Raw genomic sequence first — 26,124 nt, 5'->3', positions numbered from 1 at the left:
ACCTAAATAGAACTACCCAGGTCAGCAGTCAGCATGGTTCACCTCCCTGCTAGCTTGGGGAGCAGTTTGAGCGGAGTAAGAACAGGAGGCTGACCGTAGATGCCACAGCATGGGGGCACATTTCTCAAGGCTGACTGGCTGAGACCACATGAAGCATGTCTGAGTTGTGCAGGCTGCAGACCCTTCTTCCTTCACTGCACATCTCTCCCCTGGCATGAAAGTTTCTCTTTTCCTCCGGAGGCTGTCGTCTTTTTGCATCGGAGGTTCTGGGCCTTAGCCCCAGTTGTTGAGGACTTTAGGAGGCTTTGGTGCTTCCAAGCGTTTGCTTAGGGAAAGGCAGCTTCCTCACGGCCCTTCCTTATGGCATTCCCTCTCCCTCTCCCTCTCCCTCTTCCTGCCTACCTTTTCCTCCTCCCTCCTCTCCTTTGACCTTGATCCCTTGAGCTTTGTGTTAAGGAGGTCTTCATTACCGAGTTCCCCTGAGCGAGGTTTCAACAGTTCTCATTCTAGTTGGTCTGTGATGTCAACTCCAGCTAACCCTTGTTCCGGGAGTTAGTACAAAGCCTTTAAAATCCAGAGAAACCAGGGCAGGGTTTCGAGAGTCCCCTAGCCAGCCTGTAGCCGTCATTCTTTTGTGGCACCTCTGAGCTTCCCAGAGTTCCCACCCCTGACCCTTGGTGTCTCTAGGGCCCTCCAAGACCCTGCCCCGCCGTCACCACACTGACTTTCCCACAGGCTGATGAGAGGAGAGTCTTATGGCATCTGAGGGGCCGCTCTCAGCCTTTCACTTCAGGCCCCTCTTAGAGGCATCACTCTGACCTCTCCAGCAAAATGAAAGGTAGGATGTCCCCTCTGAGAGGAGCCCCTCCTGGCCATTCTCAGGCCTGCTGTAGGCACACAGCACATTCGTGTGCTAAGAAAAGGTAGGGTTTGGCCAAGAGAGTCATTGTAGCTGGTTTAGGAACCTGGCCTCTAACCAGATTGTCTGCCCTAAGGGGAGAGAGTTCCTCTGTCTTCTATCCTGTCAGATTCCTGGAGCCTGTAATGGAACCTTGTCCATGATATGTGCTCACTGAGTACAAGGGGTGGCTCCAGGAGACTTTAAGGTCTTAAATCCGGGGACTTTGAACTCATGATTGTTTATAAAACTTAGAAGCATGGAGGTATGCGGTGATTAGATTGGGGCAAGGGAGAGACCCCACTTCTCTTTCTGTATATGTATGTTGGGGTACAAGTGTAATTTTTTTGATTTTTGAGCCACTTGAAAGTAAAGTTGCAGGCTGGGCAAGGCGGTTCAGGGCTGTAATCCCAACACTTTGGGAGGCTGAGGCAGGAGGATTGCTTAAGCCCAGGACTTTGAGACCAGCCTGGACAACATAGTGAGACCTTGTCTCTACAAATAATAAAAATAATTAGCTGGGTGTGGTGGCGTGCACCTGTGGTCCTAGCTACTTGAGAGGCTGAGATGGGAGGGTCGCTTGAGCCCAGGAGATAAGGCTTCACTGAGCCATGATCACGCCACTGCATTCCAGCCTGGGAGACAGAGCGAGATCCTGTCTTAAAAAAAAAAAAAAAAAGTAAAGTTGCAGATAGCATGATGGCTCACCCCTACATACCCTCCTAGCAATGAGGGCGTCTCTTGTGTATCACAGGAGACCATTTGTCACACCTAAGAACATTAACAATCATTCTGTTTCATCATCTCATATGCAGTTCGTATTTAACTTCTCAGTTGTTCCTAAAATACCTTTCCCCATTATTCCCTCTCTAAACCAGTCACCTTCGTGTGGTGCATTTGTTTGTTGTGTCTCTTTGCTGTCTCCACCTTTTTCCTCCCCACATCATCATCTTTTTAAAAAGATTCCAGACCTGGTGTCTCGTGAGTGTCTGATTTTGTCTTGATTGTGTCCCTGTCATATTGTTTGATTTGTCCCACAATCCCTCTGATTTGTTGTCAGCCAGAAGATGGGGCTGGAGGCATGGTTGATTTAGGGTAAACATTGTTGCCAAAATTACTCTGTAGGTGATGTCAAATCCTTTGTATTCTGTCATGTCAAGCAGGCACATAATGGCAGATTATAGGGTTTTGTGCCCAAATAAAAAAATGTTTACCAACCATTTAACTAAAAAAGAATTTAAAATCGTATATTAATATGGGAGACCAGGCTGGGCACAGCAGCTCATGCCTGTAATCCCAGCACTTTGGGAGGCTGAGGCGGGTGGATCACCTGAGGTCAGGAGTTGGAGATCAGCTTGGCCAACATGTTGAAAACTCATCTCTACTAAAAATACAGAAATTAGCTGGGCATGGTGGTGGGTGCCTATATCCCAGGTACTCGGGAGGCTGAGGCAAGGACAATCCCTTGAACCCGAGAGGCAGAGGTTGCGGTGAGCCGAGATAAGGTAGACCAGTGAGAACGTGGAGGTGATGACCTTGGCTGAGGGTCTCTGCCCTGTCCCCCCGCCAGCTGCACTGAGTCCTTGGATGCAGAGGTGGCTGGGCTCCCTTTCCATCATTCAATAGTCACGTGACTTTGGACAAGCTCTCTCCAAATACGTCTCTCCAAGCCCTGTTTCCTCAATGGTAAACTAACCATAAGATTGTTAGTGAGCAGGACACCATGGCTCATGCCTGCATTCCCAGCACTTTAGGAGGCTGAGGTGGGAGGATCACTTGAGCCCCGAAGTTCAAGACCAGCCTGGGCAACATAAGGAGACCTTGTCTCTACAAAAACATAAAAAAAATTAGCCACGTGTGGTGGTGCACACCTGTGGTCCCAGCTACTCGGGAGGCTGAGGTGGGAGAATTGCTTAAGCCCAGGAGGTCAAGGCTACAGTGAGCCGTGATTTGCGCCACTACACTCCAGCCTGAGTGACAGAGCGATACCCTGTCTCAAAAGAAAGATTGTTAGCGAGCATCAAGTGAGCTGATGCCTGGTACCTGTCCACACTCAGTGGCTGACTCTATTTATCTTAGTTTTCCCCACTGGGAGGGAAGGAGGCAGGTAGTGCAGAGGGTGTGCAGAGAGCAAGGGCTGGGCAGCCTCGTGGAGCAACGTGGACCTGATGAGTGTGGCAGGGCTTGGGGTTGGCCACACTGCCAGTGTCCCCAGCCAGGGTGGGCCCCACTGACCCTGGAATCTATGGCAGAGGCCATCAGAAAGCTGTAAGGGCATTTGATCCAGCCCCTCCTGAGGCTGGAGACCCTCTTGCCTCAGCCAAGCTTGTTCTCTAAGGCGGGTCTACTCGCTTTTGTTCCTGCAACTCTAGCTTTTCTGGGTGGTCTCCCTTCAGTTACTCCACCCTTCCTCTGTTAGCTGGTATTTGTGATGTTTCAAGGGCCTAGGAGTCTGATTGAGTCCTCTTGTTACATAAAAGTTTAATGAATTTGGTTTTCTACAACCTTTCTTCTTTGACTGTCAGGTCCTTCTTGCCCCAGACATTTCCCCGGGCTCTGAATTGCTTGTCCTCCTCCTCATGGCCTTCTGCTTCCCCCACCTCCCCTCCCCTAACCCGCATTCTTCCTTTTTAGGCAGGTGACTGTCCTGGCAAAAGCAGCTCTACATAGGAGTGAACAGTACTTATCACCAAATAAGGATGGAAGCTGTTTTCCTGTTTTAAATTTGGGGAGTTTCTTCAATATTTGGCACGACTCTGGTGTTTTAAGGAATGTGTTGTCATCTCCCTGCCTCTGCTACCCCCATCCTCCTAAGTCCCCACTCCCTGAAAACACTTGATAGATTGATAGACATAGTTTTTTAAAATGTCACCTCTGTTGAGGGGCAATAGATACGCAGCAGAATTCACCCTTAAGCTGTATAGTTAGATGAGCTTATACCCATTTATACAATCACATCACCATCACCACGAATAGATAGAACCGTGCAGGCTGCTTTCCAACAGTTCAGCAGGTCAGTGGATGGATGGATGGATGGATGGATGGATGGATGGATGGATGGATGGATACGGTAAATGATAGAACATGTCATCAATTAAGAAAAAGTTTTCTTTGACACATTATGTCTTTCTTTTTTTTTTTTTTTTGAGATGGAGTCTCGCTCTGTTGCCCAGGCTGGAGTGCAGTGGCGTGATCTAGGCTCACTGCAACCTCCGCCTTCCGGGTTCAAGAGATTCCGCTGCCTCAGCCTCCCAAGTAGCTGGGATATAGGTACCTGCCACCATGCCTGGCTAGTTTTTGTGTTTTTAGTAGAGATGGGGTTTCTCTATGTTGGCCAGGCTGGTCTCGAACTCCTGACCTCAGGTTATCCTCCTGCCTTGGCCTCCCGAAGTACTGGGATTACAGGCATGAGCCTCCACGCCTGGCTTTGCTTTTCTTTAAAAGTACTTGGTACACACACTCCTAGTGGTAGATTCAATAATGAACCTATGGCTCCTCAAAGCCAAACCTGTTACATCTCTTAAGGATTATTTTTCAAAAATTTTTCCTGCAGTTTAGACTCTTGAGTCCAGAGACACCTTTGACAATGCAAGGTTTTGTACCAACTTTGGTTGTTGTCTTCGTAGATTAAGGAAGCCAGGCACAGAGTATATATGCTCTGTGTTGGTGAATTTTGTTTTTGTTTTATTCATTTTCATTAACAGTTTAGTTCTGGGCAGATACATTTTGTACCTTCATGGTGCTTCCCATAGGAACCATTGGCTTTTAAACTTTCTCTGATAGCACCAGAGGAGGACTGCAAGCCGCCCAGCATCTGGAGATTTATCTGAGTGAATCATGAAAACCCATGCACATTTCACCCCCAACTCTGAGTGCTGTTAATCTAATCACCACTCTCTTCCAAATTTGCAGTCAAAATCAACTTGCCAGAAAGACTTAACCTCTTATTTTTAGTTTAATAGAATTCCTTTCTGAGAATATAAATAGCTCCTTCATTTTATTAAGTATTCATTGGTGCTGAGGATACATGGTGGGTCAAGATGGTGGGTGAAGCCAATCCACTTCCTACTATTGGGGGATGCCCGCCTCAAGGTTGAGATGGGCAGGACAGCTCATGGGGAGTGCACCAGCACAGACAGCAGCAGCCCGAGGAAGGGAGCAGATAGAGGCTGGACACAGGTGGAGATCTGATTCAGGCTGGCTCATCATGTGAGTGGATGCCAAAGGGAATTAAAAAGCAAAGATGACACACAGAGCCATGCCACAGCCTATTGGGATGTCCTCTGTGGCTTGGTTCCTTCAAGACTGAGAATAGCTTCAGGGTTAAGGTCACCTCTCCCAGTTCTCCTACAGTGGTCCTTTTGGAGCAGGTCCTTCACTCATTTCCCTCTTGCTGCAGGAAGAACGTGGGGCATTTGTCATCTGGTCCCCACTGACCTTCATCATATGAGCTCCCTGTGCTTTTGCCCAAGTGGAGAATCTGCAGTCCTCTGAGGGTTCCTGGGTCTGTCCTGTGGCTCTTGTTTTGCACCTCCCCTCTCTCTGCCCGGAATACCCATAACCCCCACACACATGGTGAAGCACTTCTCGTGCTTTAAGACTCGCTCAAGCGACTGCACCTGCAGAGCACCACAGCATTTCACACCGTAACATCACTGCCCCTTATATGTGACCATGATTAGTGTCTTCTTCATGCAGCAGAAACAGAAGGGCTCAGGAAGTGTTTTCCGTCATCATGTCTGCTTATAATTGTGCTGGTGTCAAGCAGATACCCAAGAATCGTTTATCAGGTGACAAAATGATAAATCCCTTTACCTGGCACAGGGGTTGTCAGTCTCAGCCACTTCTAGAAGGCATCGTTGAAAGTGCATATTTGGTGCCACCCACCCCTGAATCTGGCTAACCAGGACGAGATGCAGAAATCTCCACATTTAACTAGCACTCCCAGAGAATCCTGAAGCAGCTTCCTGGTAACTTGGGAGGTGACTTGCAGAAATCTTGACAAAAAGTCCTAAGTTGTAGGGGAACACATTACAGATTCAAAGGAGATCCTGGAATATTTACTGGAGGAGGTGATATTTTCTCTGTGCCTTAAATGACAAATGAAAGATGAACTCGTATGAAGGAGCTGGTGAGAGATACCAGGCTGGGAGTGGGGTTCAGGTTACCTGGGCACCAAGCTGGACATGGGGAGCCTCTGGCAGGGTTTTGAATAAAGTAAGGACTCTGGGGGGTTGCTTAGGTTCTCCTGCTGTCCTGGGGCTGGAGCCCGACATGGGATCTCGTCATGTCAAAGTTGCTGGTCTGCTCAGGATTTTGTTTTTTAAACTAATGTCTAGTGACCACTATTAACTGTGAGAATTTCCAGCTGCAGAAACCCACTGCCTCTTCACATATTTGAGATATATTTCCCCTGTACACAAGTCAGAAAAACTTCTTTTGTAAAAGGCCAACAGTAAATAGCCTAGGCTTTGCGTGTCTCTGTTAATGCTACTGAGCGCCACCGTGATAGCGTGAAAGCAGCCACAGACCACGAGTAAATAAGTGGCTGTCCTTTGTTCCAGTACAGCTTTACTTACAGAACAGGTAGCACCCCAGATTTGGCCCACTGGCTGGTTTGACAGCCCCTGGTGTAAAGAAAAGCACAGTTTAATGTATTTCCTTTCCGGTCTTTAGTACAAAATAAAAGAGCAGGTAGTATTCTCGGCCTGGGGAGACCCACCTGGGTGCCTGAGGTTTACCTGGTCACATGAGTGCGATAGGGGCCGTGCTGTGGGTGCAGAGAGAAGAGCTGAGAATTGACCAGCTTCACACTGGGCAAGCACCTAAAAAAGCCACTCTTATCACCTTCAGTCGTTTTCTTGGAAAATTGGCTTTGTTAATTGTGATCTAGGGAAGCTCTCATTTGTTTAACGTGTTCATATGCTCTTGTTGCAACTTTCCCTAAGAACGTTTCAGTCAAGCCAGTGACAGAGCCCACACTTAGTGCTGGCGTCTTGACAGCTTGTGTCAGGCGGTGTTGCCTGGCTAGATGTGAGCACGTAATGCTGGCATGAGCAGCCCTTTCCAGTTCATCTCGGGAGACTTTTTCTATCGTCATCTATTCAGGGGAACTCAGGGTCCCAGCAGCTTGCAAATGAGCGAGTATCTTTACAGCAGCGCTCTTGGGACCTTTAGTCCTAGTTAAGCCACCAAATGCTCACCCTGAAAGGTGCCCAGGTCGGATGCCAAGGTCAGGTTCAGGCTGAGGTCTGACTGAAGAGTGGAAGCCAGATCCAGTCTTTCCTTTTGCCATTTCCAGTGAATCACCAATGCAGTGTGATGTGTGATGGCCACATTCCTAAGGATAAAATCTCTAAACGCAATTCACCATTTGTATTCCACTGCCCTAGGATGCACTGGTTGAAGTCTGAAACCATAGTAAACCAGATGGCATTTGGACCATTCCATACAGCATCCGTCCCTAATTACATGCTGTCCTTTCAGTACAGTCCTGAAAATTTGTGCTTACGAAATACTTAGAAGTCAAACAGTGTTTTCCCTTTGGCGTACATTCCCACTTCAGGTGTCCTTCACTTCCGCTATCCTCTGGCCCCTCTGGCAGGTAATTATAACTGGATGGTTGTTGAAGGGCATGCCTGTGGGAGTGGCCAACCGCAATGCATCTGGTTTGTATGGTGTAGCCTGCATCTGTGCCTTAAAGCCAGCACCCTGCCTACTCTGGATTGATGTCATTGCATGATTAAACAGCCAGGAGAGCATCTGTAACAAGGAAGTCTGGACCTCACTGGCTCAGAATGGTGTGTGCTGGGCTCTGGACTTGCAACGAGACTGCTTTCCCTTTAGCCAGAGCCAGTTTGATTTCTCAGTCCAGTTCCTGTTTCACTGTGGGTAGGACTTGCTGCCAGACAGCTCAAAGGGAAGGATGCTGGGTCCGTGTCTCGCTGGCGAGGCCACTGACTAGGCTCCCTGGGGCATTTCAGGATTTGGATGTGTGAGAGTTCCCAGCCCTGCAAAACAGGAAGAGCCAGTTTAATATTTTACCCTCAAAATTATATTAAAAATAGTGATTAAGTTCTCATGCTAACCCATAAAACCACTTTAATGTGACTTAGCTGAAATGCTGTACATTTCCATTAAAAAATGGTAGTCTTTTTGAATAGTTAAAGTGTTCATGAAGTCAATATGAAGTATCTAAAATATAATCAAATCATGTCATTTGAGGATCTCTGCATTTAGTTTGAGGATGTGGGCGGCAAATTTAATGGAGATTCTGCAAGTTTTCTGGGCCCTTTAAAATATATTAGAATACCTTTAAGTATTTTTATGATTAAGCAGAATATTTATTATATCTGCTATCAAGTTGTAACTTACAGCTCTGTAGATCTAGATCACTATTATGATTTATCTGTAATCTGTGATTAGGGCAGTTTTTGATTTACAAAATGAAACAACGGAGGGAAATTTTTTCCTTTGATAACCAATAAGAATTTTAAAGGGAGGAGGAGGGAGGTAAAAAAGCAGAAATACACTGATGTTTAAAAAGGAGTTTATAAGCTCAGCAGGAAAGAGGGAACCTCAAATGCCCGCAGTCTCCTGCCTGCAAGAGGAAAGGTGGTGATGGCAGGGGCCGGTGTTGGAGTGTTGGCACTGACCGCGGGGCCCACCCTGGAGCTGCCTGGGTGGGAGGAGAGTGGCAATGGGGAGGATGAAGTAGCCACTGGCTGTGGCTGCATGGCACAGGAGACCTTTGCAAAGTGGGGCTTTTTCTTCTAGGTGTGCCTGCATTTACTCATGTGCTGTATGTCTATGGAAAAGACTGTTAAGCTGTCAAATAGTGAACTACCTCGGTAGTTCCCGATGCCGTGATCATGGTTTTGGTCTCGTTTCTTTTAGGTTACCCCTGTTTCAGGCCAGTGCTTTTGCATTTTTGGCCCCTGCTCGAGCCATCCTGTCTTTAGATAAATGGAAATGTAACACCACAGGTAATTGCAGTTATTTCCACATATGTCATTGGGGTCCTTTAATGCAGGTGTAAAGGGAGGCCTGGACATGCTGCCCTCAGCAGCGCTAAATCCTTTCAGGAATTAGGGGCAAAGCACACAAACCCACAAACAGCTTAGAATGCCCCATCTGTGAATCGTGTCTGTCTCTCTCTTTCTGTCCACTTCTTCATCCCTAACCCTAGAGCAAGAAAGGATCAGAATTGACCTCATTTCTCTATGTTAATGAAATTGACAAATATGGGAACGGAATAGAAAAATATTTGTGCTATTTTTCTGCCTCTCTCTTTCAGTGGATTTTATGACCCACCAGTAATCACTCTCTTTGCTGCGTCAGCATCCCTTCTCTGAAACGTCTTTGCTTTTTAAGGATCTGGCTACTGTGGTTTGCTGCAAATGACTTTCATTCCCCTTCCTTAGTGATTGCAAAGATCCTTAAGGAACACGATAAGGTCAGGAAAAGATAGGGAATTTGAGAAAATTAGAGTCAGACCTGTACTCTCAAAAATACAATTACATTTTGACCTTCTAGGAGCAAAGTTTTCCAGCCTTCATTTCCTTCCTTGCTCCTAGGAGTTACTTTGTGACCACTGATTTGATCTGGGAACTGGAAAAGGCCCTCTGTTTTATCTAAGTTTTTCAAACCTCAGTCCAGCAACCTTGCTGTCGGGCATTTCAATGAGCTATGTGCAAAGGTTGGTTTTTTTGTGTGAGGCTGGTGCTAGTAATGTGTATCACCACTTCAGTTAGCTTTTGACAATTTGGGGAGCTCTCAGTCGATGAATTCATTTGGTTAAATTAGCATTTGAGGATCCACCTTTCAGTAAGATAAGCTGTACTGTTGGAGGTTGAATTTTAGGGATGGGGATTGATACAGACGTAATAAAAACAGGGAGAAAATTCCTCTTAAAAGGTAAAATGAATATGTCATGTGAGACATCAGTGTCACTCCAAGAAAAACTTTGTTTTTGTTTTCAAGATGTGTCAGTTGCCAACGGAACAGCAGAGCTGTTGCACACAGAACACATCTGGTATCCCCGGATCCGAGAGGTAAAAGACAAGCGTTGTCTGCTTTTGGCTTCTTCATGTTTCTTCTCAGCTTCAATGTTGGTTGACTCAAGAAATAGCAGTTACTTTTACTGAGCGCTTCTTTTCTTTTTCAATTACTGATATGTTTATTTCTCTTGTTAAAGTAAATGTAGTTAAGCAATACTCCAAAATAAAGCATATGGAAATGCTCCGGGCAACCAGAAGGAATGGTTTCCTCCCTCCTGCACACCCACAGACCTGTCCACTCACCCGCCAGCACAACTAGCTGAGGTTCATGGCTCACTGGATGGGGCTACAGAGGCTCATCATCGACAGATAACAGAATTGTTCCCTCTGGCCTCAGTGTTTGCCTGTGTTCATTGAAAGAACTACAGATATTTGTCTGCCAAAGTGCAATTGAACAGAAGCAGGCATGAAGTACAGCTGACAGTGTATTAATATTTTCCAAAACCTGTGAGATAATTCACCATCAGTTCAGAATGAGCACAGATGTGGCCATTCTGCACACTAAAAACATCCCTTTAGAATTTCTGTCAACAACACTGTCTTGTCGATGTCCTCAGGGCTCACTCTTTAAAGCTGAGAGTCTTTATGCTGCAATGTTCCTCTAAGGCTGGTCTTTAAATATTGTGTTTCTTAAAAGAGAATTATAAATTTTTGTCTGCATCATTTAGCAGTGGAAAAGGCATGTGGGCCGTGTGTCCAGGACCCATTTCTGTAATACACCTGCATCATGAATGCAGGCCCCAGTTAGCGCCCCCTGAAGTTTCTTGTCGGGTCCTGGGGAATTTTCTAACTATCTCTCCCAAGTTAGATGATGTAATAACTTATTGCCTTGCAGAATTATCAGTTGTGGTTGTAGGTGACATTCTGAGTGTGCAATGTACAAGCAGCTCACTCTCATGTCTGTGCCATCTCTTTTGCAGATCCAGGGGGCCATCATCATGTCCTCACTGATAGAAGTAGTCATCGGCCTCCTAGGCCTGCCTGGGGCTCTACTGAAGTACATCGGGCCCTTGACCATTACACCCACGGTGGCCCTAATTGGCCTCTCTGGTTTCCAGGCAGCGGGGGAGAGAGCCGGGAAGCACTGGGGCATTGCCATGCTGTAAGTGGAAACATCTCCCCTCATCCCACCACTGCGGGGCAGCCTTTAGGAACATTCACATAGACTTCAGGAGATAATGTTTTTCAATAATAAGAATGGTCTGACAGTTTCAACTTTATGTGCTTTGTGCTGGGGAATAGTCGAAGGGTTTTTGACCCAGAGTTTGGGAAGTGACATACAGTTGAAGTATTACAAAGACAGACTTAGCAGCGACATGAGGAGGTTGGGTTGTAAGGTTTTAAGCTTTGGTAATGGGGTAAGGTAGTGGCGCCATTTGTTTTTGACTTTTGAGGTCTTGCCAAGTCTCATGTGCATGAGTTGACATACTGAGAAGCCAAACTTTTATATCGTGAGACTCAAAAATATTCCAGAGTGGCAGGAGTCTGGAGTATTTCCAGAGAAGTCATGGGAAAGGTCTGTTGGCATTGATGATGTGACTCTTCTTCCCAGGCCACACTGAGCTCTGCACTCCTGGCAGGTGGGTGGTTGGGGGGGGGACATGGTTTCTGCCAGGGTCCTGCTAGTCAGTGCCTGTCCTTTTGTACAGAATGTCACATCCATTAAAGATGTCCCTTGCCCTTTAAGTAAAGTTAACATTTTGTGTTAATGAAGTCACAGGGGAGTTTGATGATATTACTGATGATTAGAGCCACAGAACTCTTTGTAACACAGAGCCCACATTCTCTATGTGTCTGCAGAGCATGTTTAAGAATTGATTATGTGTAGGTATATGGTTCCATTACTCTGGAATTTAACCAGCCAGTAAAACTCCTAAAACAAAATAAGTCGTCACATAAGAGAATTTTTTATTTGTTTTGTTTTGTGAAATAGTCTGCAGTTAATAACAGCTGGTATTTATTGATCTTTTACTATACATCAGTCCTTTATATAACACTTGTATATAGTATCAGATAAGGTACATCCTAGTGTTATCCCATTTAACAGCAGAGGACACTGAGCACCACGATGTAATGTTATTTGCCCAGAGTCATACAGTGAGTTAAGTGGCCACTGTGGGTTTCAAAACCCAAGTGGTGGAAATGGGCCTGAACCCATCACACTCAGTCCTCTTCTGTGTATTAGAGCATGATGTACAAATAAAAGTGAACCATAGCAGAATTGTTATCTACACTTTACAAATTAAATTAAGGTGTGTGAAAATACCAAGTTTTTTTTTCTTTAAACAAGATTTGAAGGAGACACATCTCACACACGAGCATGAATACCCATCATCATGCTTTCCCAAAATTGTTCTTTTTTTGAGATGGAGTCTCGCTCTGTTGCCCAGGCTGGAGTGCAGTGGCGCGATCTTGGCTCACTGCAACCTCCACCTCCCGAGTTTAAGCAATTCTCCTGCCTCAGCCTCCCAAGTAGTTGGGATTATAAGCACCCACCACCACGCCCGGCTAGTTTTTGTATGAGTTTAAGCAGTTCTCCTGCCTCAGCCTCCCAAGTAGCTGGGATTACAAGCACCCACCAGCATGCCTGGCTAGTTTTTGTATTTTTAGTAGAGACAGGGTTTCACCATGTTGGCCAGGCTGGTCTCAAACACCTGACCTCAGGTGATCTGCCTACCTTGGCCTCCCGAAGTGCTAAGATTACAGGGGTGAGCCACCTTGCCCAGCCCAAAATTGTTCTTACTATTCTCATTTCACCAAAGGTTGGTCAAAACATTCTTCACACCAGCGGAGATGGGAAGATGGCGTGTAAGAATATTCTTTCAGCGAAATGTAATTAATGCCAAAATGGATAAATTGTAGTACAGTAAAATTTGAAACCAGTAACAAAAGGATGAACAAAACCCACAAAGCACTTAGAAGCTTAAAAAAAATTGTTAAAAATCACTCTCAGAGAGGAAATTGAAACTTTGAAATTAATTACTGATAGTTTAGGAAACGATGGCAAGAACAGCATCAGTCACACTTAGTAACCAGAGGTGTTCTCAACTAAAATTCACAGCCTTTAAAGCAGATACAGCACATGAAGAATTTCAGTAGCTAAGAAAACAGGACAAAAAAATGAACCTAGTAAAAGCAGGGGGAACGAATTAATAAAGATACAGAAAATGTGACACAAATAGAAGTGGTAGATCTAAAAGCGGATCTCTTGAGGGGGAAACAAAACCCAGTGTAGACAAACTTCTGGCGAAGCTAAGCAGGATGAGAGGATGCCTGTGCACATAGATCTGCCACAGATCCCACCAGAGGGAGCAAAACTGTTACCTCCCCCCAAATTAAAACAAAAAGTAAGAAAATAGTGGTTTTCAGAAAAGCTTAAGTAACCAAAATTGACTCCTCCTCACTCTTATCTCATAAGTATGGGAGTGCCTCCAAACTTGATCCTGGCCCCCTTCTCTCCATGCACTTCCCCCGAGGAGATCGCATTTCTTTGATGGTGGATATTTCCGTGGAAACCTGTAGTTCAGACCTGTGAACTCCAGACTTACAGATCCAGGCCCCAGCTTGCCCTCTCCACTTGCTGTTACACAAGACATCTCCACCTGAAAATGAAAAAAGCCCCAGACTTTTGATTCCTTTCCTGCCCCTGAAACCAGTTTCTTCTGCCTTCCTCCTTTTGGTAAATGGCCCCAGTTGCTTCAGCCAGAAATGTCTATCTGCTCTTGAGTCTTCCTTTCCCCTCATCCCTCACACAGCCCATCCTGCCCTTCCTCGTCCGGAAGAAATTCTGAACCCCTTCTCTTTTCCAGGCCTTCACTGCCGCCATCCTCTGCGAGCCTCGCTCACCCTTGGCCATTGATTCCTCACTGTCCGCAGCTTCTCCCTCATGTCTCCCAGGGGTCCTCCTCTGTCCCCCTCCTTTTGAAACATCAGTTAGACACAGCTAGAATTCTGGAAGCTTTGGGGTTTTCTTACTGTTCCAATGTCTGGAGCCTCACGTGCTGCCCTTGGTGGGTCTGTTTGCGTCTCTTGGCCTGGATACCTGGAGTCCCTTTGCTCTGGGCACCCAGGCATGCAGAGGTGGGACATGATCTTGAATTATCTAGATGCCTTCCTCCACTCCACCCTTACTTGTCTCTTTGTCTCTTCTTCCACTCCACTCTTACTTGAACCTCTTCTTGAAGCCTCTTGGACTCTTCCTCTTTCCTCTCCTGTTTTCTATCTCTTTGTCTTTTTTCTCTATTCGTGAGAATTCTCCTTTGCTTTATCTCTTATTCCTTCTGCCAAGATTGTCATTTATGCTCTGGTGTTTTTTCAGTTTCCAAGAGCTCTCCTGTGTCCTTGGGCTGTCAGCTCTGTGAGAGCAGGGCCTATGCTCTGGGTGGGTCACCTTGACACCCCCAGCACCTGCCCCTCCCGTGGCCGAGCTGGTGCTCAGTGAGCAGGTTGTGAACTAATAAAGGAAGGCTCAGGAAGCCTGGTAAACCCATGACCACAAGAGCAGCCGAGATAGTTGTTGAAGGACTCTGATTCCTAAAAGAAGCCCTGGGCCCAAATAGTTAGACAATGAGTGCGTTCAGTCTTCAAGAAAGAGAGAATATATGCACTGTTTAAACTGTTCCAGAGCTCTGTGAAAGGAGGGAAACTCCCCAGCCAACCTTAGTGGCAAATTCTGGCTGAACTAATAAAAAAGGAACCGTGGACCATCATTGTCTTTCCTGGGGTTGTATTAAAAAACAAACAAATCCTGAGCTGATGGATGTATTGAGTTACATTCTAAGCAACGAGCCCTGAGTTCAAATGTCTTCAGGTAGCATGCTAAAGTTCAGCATCATTCTCTACTGTAAGGCTTCTTCCAATCTTTAAAAATGCAAATGTGCAAAACACTCTATTCACCTTCAGAAAAGGGCCTTAGTGTCCAGCCCTGTCCACCCTTAATTTGTTTTTGTTTTTTTTTTTTTTGAGACAGAGTCTCGCTCTGTCTCCCAGGCTGGAGTGCAGTGGCGCAATCTCGGCTTACTGCAGGCTCCACCCCCCAGGGTTCACGCCATTCTCCTGCCTCAGCCTCCCGCCTAGCTGGGACTACAGGCGCCCGCCACCTCGCCCGGCTAATTTTTTGTATTTTTAGTAGAGACGGGGTTTCACCGTGTTAGCCAGGATGGTCTCGATCTCCTGACCTCGTGATCCGCCTGCCTCGGCCTCCCAAAGTGCTGGGATTACAGGCGTGAGCCACCGTGCCTGGCCCCTTAATTTGTTTTTTAAATGCCACACATCTATAAGCATATCTTGACAGACTATTCCTTTGAACGCTGTTTGGGAAGATGCTGCTACAGATAACACAATGAAAGAACAAGGCATAATGTGTCATTTCAAGAATTCACAGATGATCAAATATTAGAAAATGTGTTGAAATTGATCACGGCTCCATGGTAGGTTTTATTTTATTTTTTAAATTTTGAGACAGGGTTCCGCTCCATCACCTAGGCTGGAATGTGCAGTGACACAATCTCAGCTCACTGTGGCCTCTGACTCCAGAGTTCAGGCGATTCTCATTCATCAGCCTCCCAAGAGTACCTGGGACTACAGGGTAGATTTTATTAATAAGCTCTTATTGATAAAACTATGGTAATAGTCCCCTCCCCTTAATTTTATTTTTAAAATTCAACCTACATCCTACAACCTTGTTGCAAACTTAGCAGTGTAAGAATAGAAGGATTTTTTTTTTTTTTTTTTTTGAGACAGAGTTTTACTCTAGTTGCCCAGGCTGGAGTGCAGTGGGGCAATCTCGGCTTACGGCAACCTCCACCTCCCGGGTTCCAGCAATGCTCCTGCCTCAGCCTCCCAAGTCGCTGGGATTACAGGCATCCGCCACCACTCTAATTTTTTTTATTTTTAGTAGAGATGGTTTCACTGTGTTGGCCAGGCTGGTCTCAAACTCCTGACCTCAGGTGATCCACCCACCTCAGCCTCCCAAAGTGCTGGGATTACAGGTGTGAGCCACCGTGCCTGGCTGTATAGAAGGATCTTTATGCATAAGATAAAAATGCCTCCTACTTGAATGATGAAAGACTCAAATCAGTCCTGCCTTTTGAAGTTAGGAACTTAAATAAGCTTGTTTATTATCACGGGTATCATTTAAAGTTATTCTAGATGTGCTAATCAATGTATAAAACAAGAAAGTAAAATAATGTGGATCCATACCAAAAAGATCAGAGAGGAGAGGGGATGGTGACTTACCTGTAGAGGAATTAAATACATTCCACATCTTCATAAATAATGCTGTGGTCCTGGGACAGGGGTAGACACTGGTAGAGCAGAATAAGAAGAACAGAAACAGAATCAAAGAAAAATAAATATTTAGTATAGATGGCATTCATATTTGAAACCAGTAGGGAATGGACAAATTATGTACGAAAAACTAGTTATTTTTGGGAAAAAGTTAGACTCCTAATTTAAATCAAATTGTATTTCAGTTGAATTAAAGACTTAAATATATAAAATAACCATAAAAGTGCTAGAAGAAAACCTAAATAAGTATTTAATCCTAAGGGAGGGAAGATCTTTCTTAAAGCAGATATTGAAAAGAGAAAGAGAAAGATAGATTTTACTATTGACGCATTTAAAACATCAAAAACCACTGAATTAAAAACATCTGTCACGGCAGCTCACACCTGTAATCCCAGCACTTTAGGAGGCCGAGGCGGGCAGATCACTTGAGCTCAAGAGTTCTCAACCAGCCTGGCCAACATGGTGAAACTCTATCTCTACTAAAAATACAAAATTAGCCGGGTGTAGTGGCGGGCACCTGTAATCTCAGCTACTCAGGAAAGTGAGGCACATGAATCACTTGAACCCAGCAGATGGAGGTTGCAGTGAGCTGAGATTGCGCCACTGCACTCCAGCCTGGGCAACAGAATGAGACTCTGTCTCAAAAAAAAGCTGGGAAAACACTCATAAAAATGTCGCAAGAAAGGCTAACATCCCTAACTCGTAAAAAGTTCTACTGGTTAATTTAAAAGTGAGAGAATCCCAGTGGAGTAATAGATGAAGGGTGTGATAGGAGTAGCCATTTAGCAAAAAAGTAACTACACCTAGCTCATTAAAGTGTGAAAAAGGTTTATCCTCCCAATTTATTAAAACGTGTATTATGTACATGATTCTGTTGGAATTGAGAGTGAATGAGGTTGTACAAACTAAGTCACTCTGACGGAGATGGAGTTTAGAGACAGAGTCTCAGGGTAGGTTAGTGCAGCAGGTCAGTGACTGCTCTTTCTGGCACAGTGCATACGTCCTTGGTAGACCTACATTTTAAAACTTATTTTTTTATTGACTTTTCTTATGGAAAATTTCAAACCTATTCAGAACTGAAGAGAATAGTTTAATGAACCCCCATGTGTCAATACCAGGCACTCCAAAACAGTATACTTTTATCTATATCCCACTGTTTTTCAGCTCCCTCCAATTCAGTTAAATTCTAGGTATTTGAAATTTAACAGTAATTAAGCTCAGAAATCTAAAGTAAAATAATAGTCCCCTCCTACTCCATCTCAAAAAAATCTCATGATTGTTAACTAGTAAAAAATTTTGTTTTTATCCTTACATATTTTTATATTTTTATGCAAAGAAGTACAAACTAGCATATATACATAATTTTATTTGTTTTTACCCCAATAATTTGTTGGGTTTACTTCTCTGAGACAGCATGTTTAGATTGATCTCTTTCTTTCTAAAGCCGCACGGTGTTTAATAATCTAGACTATAATTTATTCAGCCATTTCTCAACTGATGCTCATGCATGTAGCTTAAATTTTCACTGCTACAAAAAAAAAATGCTGAAATATAAACCTCAATGTGAAAAGACTGAGTATTAGAAGCAATGATGATACAGTTTTTCAATTAAAGCTGTTTATGTTGCTTCAGATGTCATACAGTATGGGAATTGTTTTTATTTATTTTTATTGTACAATATTTTTATTGTACTTTAAGTTCTAGGGTACATGTGCACAACGTGCAGGTTTGTTACATATGTATACATGTGCCATGTTGGTGTGCTGCACCCATTAACTCGTCATTTACATTAGGTATATCTCCTAATGCTATCCTTCCCCCCTCCCCTGGTATGTCCATGAAACAGAATGCTAAGCAGTCACTAAGTTGCTGGTGCAAATCTCTGTCTGATGAGGCGGAAAAGCAAATAGATACTAAGGCAGGTCAGGAAGCTGCGTAAAGCATGATTCCAGTTTGGCTTAGATAATAACCTGTTCATGTCTGGGGACAAGGAAGATGACAATCTGTCTTCCTCCAGCACCCAGCAAATATCCGGGGAGTGAAAACCGTTCAGAACAGATAGACCACGATATTACATGATTTTATCACTCAAGGGGGATTATGGATGATCTTCAAGGTTTTATCTTTTTCTTTCTGCTTATCTGTCTTTTAAATTTTTTCTGCAATTTAGTATGCATTACCTGCATAACATTTTAAAGTAAAAGTTAGCAAAGGTAAACATGAGGTGAGAAGCATGTTGGAGTGGAGTAGACAGCAGCCCATCCTGAGAGCTGGGGCTAGAACGCTTCATCCCTTTGCTCAGTTAAGATGTGTGGACATGGGCAGGTCTGCACCTCTAAGCCGCTGCTCCTCTGTCACAGGGTGCCCACCCCCAGGTGTATTTGAGAATAAAAATAAACTCGAAGTAGACAGGTTTCAGAGCAGAAAGAAACAGTCATGTTCATCTGCTGCCTAATCTGCTTTCTAAATTTGAGTTGCCAGATTTGGGCCTAAGATCTGGGTGTCCCTCCTCAAATTCTGTGTGGTCTCAATCCCCTCTTAAATGTGCAGGTGTGTTGCCTGAAATAACGATGACAAAAATAGCAGACTTGGGGCATCTTTGGATCTCCTAATATTCACTCTGAAACAAATAAGTAGCATTTATTTTTTCCAGACATGAAAATTGTATGTAGGTCTAAGTTTAAGATATTCCAGTTTTAGTATCCCTTGTTACCATATTGTTTTTTGTTAAACTTCACTATCCCAGAGGAATTGAAATAACGTGGGCACTGTGTGTGTTTTCAAACTTGAACTGGTACTGGCAGAGACCCCTGATGGATCACCAGTTCACCAAAGCGCCTGAGTAGGCAGGGAGACCTGTGGAGCAACACACGCATGTTCTCCAGCCGGGCTGCCATCCACACCTCATTAGGAATGTGACAGTGGAGTCACACTTGACCAGCTGTCGATGGGGCTAATGATTCCATCTCAGCAATTGGAACTGTGCCCAGGAACAATTAAGCTTAGCTTTGACTGAGAACCTACTCTTCCTGCCAGCCCTACCTCAGGTCGTAAGTGAAAGAGCGAGACTGCGTGGAGGCTTAGACGCATTGTTGGGCACCAGTTTTGTTTCGGTGATGAGTAAATCCACCCGGGGGATGGGAAGTGGCCCCACACCTGCCAGCCCCATGGGACACCAGACCGATGTCATGGACTGGTGTGTCAGGAAGTGCCATGGTCCTGCTGTGGAGGGGTCAGCCCCTGTCGCTGCCTCCCATAGCACTTAGTGCAGTTCAGTCAGGACCGTGAGGCTCAAGGAGAGGGACTTCTGCAGCCCAGCCTCCCTGCCCTGTGACCAGGGTGGCAAAAGGAAAGAGTTCAGTTCAAGCCATAGAGCTAGATTCCTGGCCCCCAACGCTGCAACCATAGCCATGTGATCTTGGACCTCTGGCTTTGTCTCTGTGAAAAGGGGACGATCATAGAAGCCACCCCATAAAGTTGAGATGATGCACAGGAAGACATTAGTGTAATGTCTGGCACACAGAAGCCTCTCAGGAATGTTATTAATACTGAGTTCTACTGTATCTAGTTTTCTTGAGCAGCGAAGCTTTCCTTTTTGCTCTTTTATGCGTGCTGTAAGTAAATTGGAAAATACAGAAAAGTGGGAAAACCAGTTGCAAATCATGTAACTACTCAAAGCGGAATCCCTGGGAGAATTTTGGATCATGTACTTCTTACCTGTTTGTGTGTACAGCAGTAGTTTCTTGGTTTGCTTTGTAGTTAATTCGTAGTTATAATCTTACAGTTTATGTTGTATCTGGCATCCTTTCCCCTTACATGGTGTAAGCTTTTCCCATCAATGTGTACATTCTTTGGGTTTTCTTATTCTATTTAGGAAAAGCTGTCCCAAGGCATTTACATCAGAATTTCATTTCAGTATCAAGAAATGCTAGGCAAATTAGTGTTAACATCTTCCCCCAAAGTAGTATTTCCAAAAGATGTACATTCCAATAGATTTACTATTTCTCAAATAGTAGTTCAGAGGACTAGCAGCTTTCTAGGTAAATGAATTGAACACTATGTCAATTTTGCCATAGAAGCTTCGAGTGTTATTTTATAACAGAGACATAATAGCCTTTGACCTAGTTTGTTTTCTTTCTCTCCTCAGGACAATATTCCTAGTATTACTGTTTTCTCAATATGCCAGAAATGTTAAATTTCCCCTCCCGATTTATAAATCCAAGAAAGGATGGACTGCATACAAGTTACAGCTGTTCAAAATGTTCCCTGTGAGTAGCTGACGTCTTCCCCTGCTGACATTTTTGCCTTTGGTTGATATGTAAGATGATTAAGTGAAGGGAGGGTTTTAAGCAGGCCCCCCTTGGGGGATCGTATCTGTGCAGTGATATCAGGGTACTAATGACCACTCAGATCGTCATAAACTTAAACGTTCTGTTTCTGAAATGGGAGCACATCCTTTTAGCAGTGCCGAAGGAAGGGGACACTGTCCTTGGGACTGAGTAAGATTTGACTGCACGTGGCCTCTGCAGGCACGATGTCCATTCTTGTTTTACCAGCCAGACTTTGGAAGGGGTAAGATAAATTCACCTGAATGAAACTGCTCTCTCAATGAGATTCCATTCAAGGAAGAATACGTCTGCAAAGTACTGACCGGTGGGCTCTGGGATGTGATGTTCAGACCATGGGAAGGGGTGTTTTTTGCCAAAATCTGTGAGCCCTGCTGGCCTGACAGAGCTTCCCCTTGACCACTCCAGATCATCCTGGCCATCCTGGTATCCTGGCTGCTCTGCTTCATCTTCACAGTGACAGACGTCTTCCCTCCCGACAGCACAAAGTATGGCTTCTACGCTCGCACGGATGCCAGGCAAGGCGTGCTTCTGGTAGCCCCGTGGTTTAAGGTTCCATACCCATGTAAGTATTCTGATGGCTAGAGGGGTCAGGAGCCCAAGAGGGCCCAATTGAGAGGGGTTGGAAGTTGGCAGAACAGCCTTCTTTGTCCCAGACTGTCTCCTGAAGGTCTTGCCATTCTGGTCAGGAGAGGATTAGACAGTAAGTAAGGGAGGCCCTGTCCCCAGAGGGCAGAAACCAACACAGACTGACTGGCTCCCTTCTCTGATTAGCTGGCTGTCTCTTTTGGATCTGCTAGGATGAAATCCTGGACAAGGGGTCTCTTGCCAGGTTTAAGCTCTGGTGGCCAGGATTTGAGGGCAGCTGCTTAGATAGGCAAGTATAGAGCTGTTTGGTCCCAGAGTTGCCAAAGTGGAAAGATGTGAGTGGGAACAGCCTGGGGATTAGCAAGCAACCTGCTCAAGCATGATGGAATTTATATAATCTCTTAATGGGCAGCCATAATCTTTTAAATTTGGCCACAGCTGTAGAGGTAAGTTGATAGTCACTAATGGCCGAAAGCTGCATCTTAATTTGGGTGTTGTGTAACTCTTGGGGGTGTGAATACATTCCCTAGCTGGGGTGTCACCTGGACTCGCAGCTAGCCCCATCTAGGTGATCCCAGTGGTTGTTACACACTTGGTTCCATTGGGAAGTCTCTAGTCCCAGTGTTTGGGTTTTTATTAGAATTGGAGCCTGAGCTTAGTCAGGTTCAGCCCACTTCTTTCCCGGTTTAACCATCTTATTTTCATTTTTTATAATGACAAGGAGAAAAAGAGAGAAGCCAAGAATTTTAAGGTTGGGTTAAAGATGACTACTCTGAGCATGTTGAATGATGAGTGTTGGCTGTTCTTTTTGTTCTCAATATACTTAGGAAAGCTTTAAAAAGTTTCGTCTTTCAAGCCGGGCACGGTGGCTCATGCCTGTAACCCCAGCACTTTGGGAGGCTGAGGCAGGAGGATCACCCGAGGTCAGGAGTTCAAGACCAGCCTGGCCAACATGGTGAAACCCCGTCTCTACAAAAATACAAAAATTAGCCAGGCATGATGGCGAGTGCCTGCAATTCCAGCTACTCGGGAGGCTGAGGCAGGAGACTCCCTCGAATCTGGGAGACGGAGGTTGCAGTGAGTCGAGATCATACCACTGCACTTCAGCCTGGGAGACAGAGCAAGACGGTCTCAAAAAAAAAAAAAAAGTTTCATCTTTTTAAAATAACTTTCTCATCAGATTGTATAGTCTAAGTATGCATTTATAGAGACCTATTCTTTCTCCAAGAAAGAATGTGCATGGTTCATAAACATACCTATCGTCTGAGATAAAATGAAATTACAATTAGTTGGTGAAGCAGTCAGGGCGAGGGCGGGGAAGGCGGGGACGGCGGGTAGGTAGAAGCCCTCACAGCATATACATGGTGGTCTTCTGCTTGTGCAGGCAACTCCCAAGGTGGGCGCCAGTAGGAGCACAAGCCGGGCTGTCCAGGAGAGGCAGCTGTACAGGTGCTGGGGCCAGAGGGAGTTCACTAGGACCCATGGGACCACGCATCAGAAGGCGAAACTTAGTAGACAGAGTGCCTGAGGTCATGCTGGCCCTGAGCGAGCACGTAGGGCTCCTGGCCTGCTGAGGGCTGGTGCGGTACCAGAGCTCCACTAGCTAGAAAGCCACCTCCAGGGATATAGTCATACTACTGTATACATATGTAGTACTCTCCAGTGCTTTGTCTCAATCCAGAGAGGGGCTTTTGAATACCTGAGCAGTGCTTTTCAGTCTTTAATACACTAGGCATGGTCTGGACTGATTGTTAATATAATACAGATTTCTGGTGCAAAATGTCAACAGTGCTGAGGTTGAGAAACCCTGCTGTCAAGTAACAAACTAAATGAAAGTTTCTTGGTAAAAGGAGATATGAAATAACAGATTCAAGAGAGAAGGCTGGAAGCCAACAAGGTCTTTAAGAAAAAAAAAAATAGATATATATCTGAAGGAAAAAGGATCAAAATAAGAATCCCCCCTCAAAATCAAGACAGTAAACTGAAACCAGAATGCTACAACAATAACAAGGTAACAGTATAAAAGATAATTTAGAAAAAGCAAAATGTTGCTTGGTGAGGAAGGCCTCTGAATGAGGAAAATCCATTCCAAATTAACCTGGAGCTGTTATGTTGAGCAGGCCTCTTGCTGGTGGCATAGGGTGTGTCGAGCACCGTCCCTCAACCTGCGTACCTTGCACCCCTGACCAAGGGACGCCTCTGCATCCCCTGGCTGCTCCAGCAGAGTGAACCAGCCCGAGGCAGGAGCAATTCTGCCCTTAACCGCACTCCAGGCTTAATTCTGCACATCTGACTTTGTATCCTTTCTCTTCCCAATCCAGTGGTTGCTCTAGGCTACCTACAACACAGGCCAAACCCCTCTAGGTGGCTTAGATGGCTTTTGGAACCCTTCCAGAACTTGCCCCCTGCCCCGTGCCCTGCATGAGAGCTCTGCATCCAGCAGAACGCCCTCTTCTTTCAAACCCCACCCCCTAGATCCTCCCCATCCCTGAAGGGGCACCTCCATTCCCACCTCCTCCTCAGATCCTTCGCTGGCCAGGGCCTGACTTCGGCTTTTCCTGACCTCCTCACTGGTACTCCTTGTGACCCAGCTCGGCTTGCCTCCATTTGAAGTTGAGCCATTTCCCTCTCCCCGGATCTTTTGGAGTGTCCTGTGCCCCCAGCTACGTTGTTGGCTCCTGCGTGAGAGACCATGTTTTAGCCATCGTTCTTTTTCCACTGTGCTTTCTGCTCAGTGGGTGTATTATAACTAATGCTTCAAGGGAAGAAGAGCTACTCCTTTATCAAAGGAGTCTATTCATTCTCACACTGAAAGAGACCCATGCTATTTTTATTAAATAAGATCTATGGCTTTCAAGTCCAAATAAATATACTTGTAAAGAAAAAAGTATCTAATGAGGGATTAAGTAAATGCAGGACTTAAAATGAAGTTTCAATGGGCCTCACTTTGCTTTCTGAAATGAAACTGTTTAATTTCCTATAACCTGGTTTATGATTTAAAAATAAGGTTGTGGTATTATAGTAGAGAAGGACTGTCCATACCTTATGGACACTTTACTGTTGGGATTTAAATTTAGCCGGTGATTCTCACTGCCTTTTCACTTGGTGCCCTCCCCTGGAGAAGGCCACTGCTGCTTTGTACCCTGCTCTGTACAGCAGGGCTATAAATCCCTCATACAAATTTCCCAACGTGGCAGGCCACTTTCAGTTGTTATTTAGTAGATGCTGAGTGTGGCTTGGAAGCAGGAAAGAGAAGTTAGGGCCTCTTCCAGCCCAACAATGTCTTCTTCTTCTTCTTCTTTTTTTTTTGAGATGGAATCTCGCTGTATCACCCAGGCTGGAGTGCAGTGGCGCAATCTTGGCTCACTGCAACCTCCGCCTCCTAGGTTCAAGTGATTCTCCTGCCTCAGCCTCCCGAGTAGTTGGGATTGCAGGCATGTGCCCCCACGCCTGGCTAATTTTTGTATTTTTAGTAGAGGTGGGGTTTCACCTTGTTGGCCAGGCCGGTCTCGAACTCCTGACCTGGTGATCTGCCTGCCTTGGCCTCCCAAAGTGCTGGGATTACAGGCATGAGCCACCGCGCCCGGCTACGATGTTTTCTTTTAATTAAAGACACAGTGCACATCAGTCCTCATTATGGCCATCTTCATCTGACTTAGCAACTGTCCCAGGCATCTGGTGCTTAAGATTTTAAAATGAACAGTTTCCACGAGCTTCGGAATCCAAGTGGATCTTGTAGAGTCTTGCAGCATTCAGAATGACTTTGGGTAACTGGTCCTGGTCACTTTGCCTGCCTCTCTAGGAGCATTCATGGTTATTTTCCTCCCACAGTTCAGTGGGGACTGCCCACCGTGTCTGCGGCTGGTGTCATCGGCATGCTCAGCGCGGTGGTCGCCAGCATCATCGAGTCTATTGGTGACTACTACGCCTGTGCACGGCTGTCCTGTGCCCCACCACCCCCGATCCACGCAATAAACAGGTATGTTCCTGAGAAGACGAGTTCCTTATTGGTCCCAGCACCTTGTTACTTTGTTCTTAGGTTTAGATTACCTTGAAGACAAAACTAAGAGTTTCAGCACAAGCCCAGCCAAGCAGCAGGACTCTAGTGACTGTTTGACACATCACAGCCTTTGTTCACTTTCATTTTCCTTGTCCATGACATGGAACAGAGTTCCTACCCTTCCTTAATTGCCGTGACATCAAATAACACACTCTCTGCGAAACTACTGTAAGCCTTAAATTCAGAAACCACATACCAAGCACCGTACTTGTTCTTTGCTTTTTTTTTTTTTTTTTTGGGTGTATACATGTGTCATTTGGAGATATAGATAGATAGATAAAATCAAAGTAGCTCTGTCTATATATATATATAGAGAGAGAGAGAGAGCTACTTTGATTTTCTGTTATCTTGCTTTTCCAACTGTTCTTTTTTTTTTTTTTTTTTTTTTTTACACACAAAGTGAAATTTTTCTTCCCAGCAAAACAAGCTCTTCACTGTTTACAGGTTTTTTGTTTTTTGTTTTATTTTTAATTAGAAAAGACCCAGGGTCTCACTGTGTTGCCCAGGCTGCAGTGCAGTGGCTATTCACAGGCACAACCATAATGCACCACACCCTCGAACTCCTGGGCTCAAGCAATCCTCCCACCTTAGCACCCTGAGTAGCTGAGACTGCCTGTGTGCACCACCATACTTGGCTATACAGTGCTATTTCTACATTGCAAAAATTGCCTGTTTTTTTCCCTGTGTTTCCCCACCCAATCTTGGCTGCCACAGTCGGACAGACAAAGCACAAGGATACCATTTTCTCTCCCCTGTAGTGGAAACCTTAGCAGCAGGCAGTATGCCCCAGGTCTGTCAGTTAGATACGTTCCAATTGTCCCCAAGGGTAAGCACTGTGTAATCTATGCACAGTTACAGTTTATATAAATAGGGACAGGAATAGCA

At 45.1% G+C, this 26,124-nt stretch overlaps 1 protein-coding gene across 7 annotated transcripts in view; it reads left to right on the top strand.

The window, feature by feature from the left end:
- The window catches only part of SLC23A2 (solute carrier family 23 member 2), a 152,227-nt gene that overhangs the window by 109,548 nt on the left and 16,555 nt on the right, over window positions 1-26,124 (top strand). For all 7 annotated transcript variants that reach the window (XM_058432693.1, XM_032142776.2, XM_058432694.1 and 4 more), the window contains 6 exons: window positions 8,795-8,883; window positions 9,881-9,951; window positions 10,878-11,059; window positions 20,393-20,513; window positions 21,000-21,156; window positions 25,011-25,158. In XM_058432693.1, coding sequence (XP_058288676.1) covers window positions 8,795-8,883; window positions 9,881-9,951; window positions 10,878-11,059; window positions 20,393-20,513; window positions 21,000-21,156; window positions 25,011-25,158 — 768 coding nt within the window. The remainder of the gene's footprint in view (window positions 1-8,794; window positions 8,884-9,880; window positions 9,952-10,877; window positions 11,060-20,392; window positions 20,514-20,999; window positions 21,157-25,010; window positions 25,159-26,124) is intronic.

The sequence above is a fragment of the Hylobates moloch genome, unplaced genomic scaffold (assembly GCF_009828535.3).
Source record: "Hylobates moloch isolate HMO894 unplaced genomic scaffold, HMol_V3 SCAFFOLD_21, whole genome shotgun sequence".
Classification (NCBI taxonomy): Eukaryota; Metazoa; Chordata; class Mammalia; order Primates; family Hylobatidae; genus Hylobates; species Hylobates moloch.
Note: the sequence above shows the minus strand (reverse complement) of the source record. Positions and strands in the feature narration are given on the sequence as shown.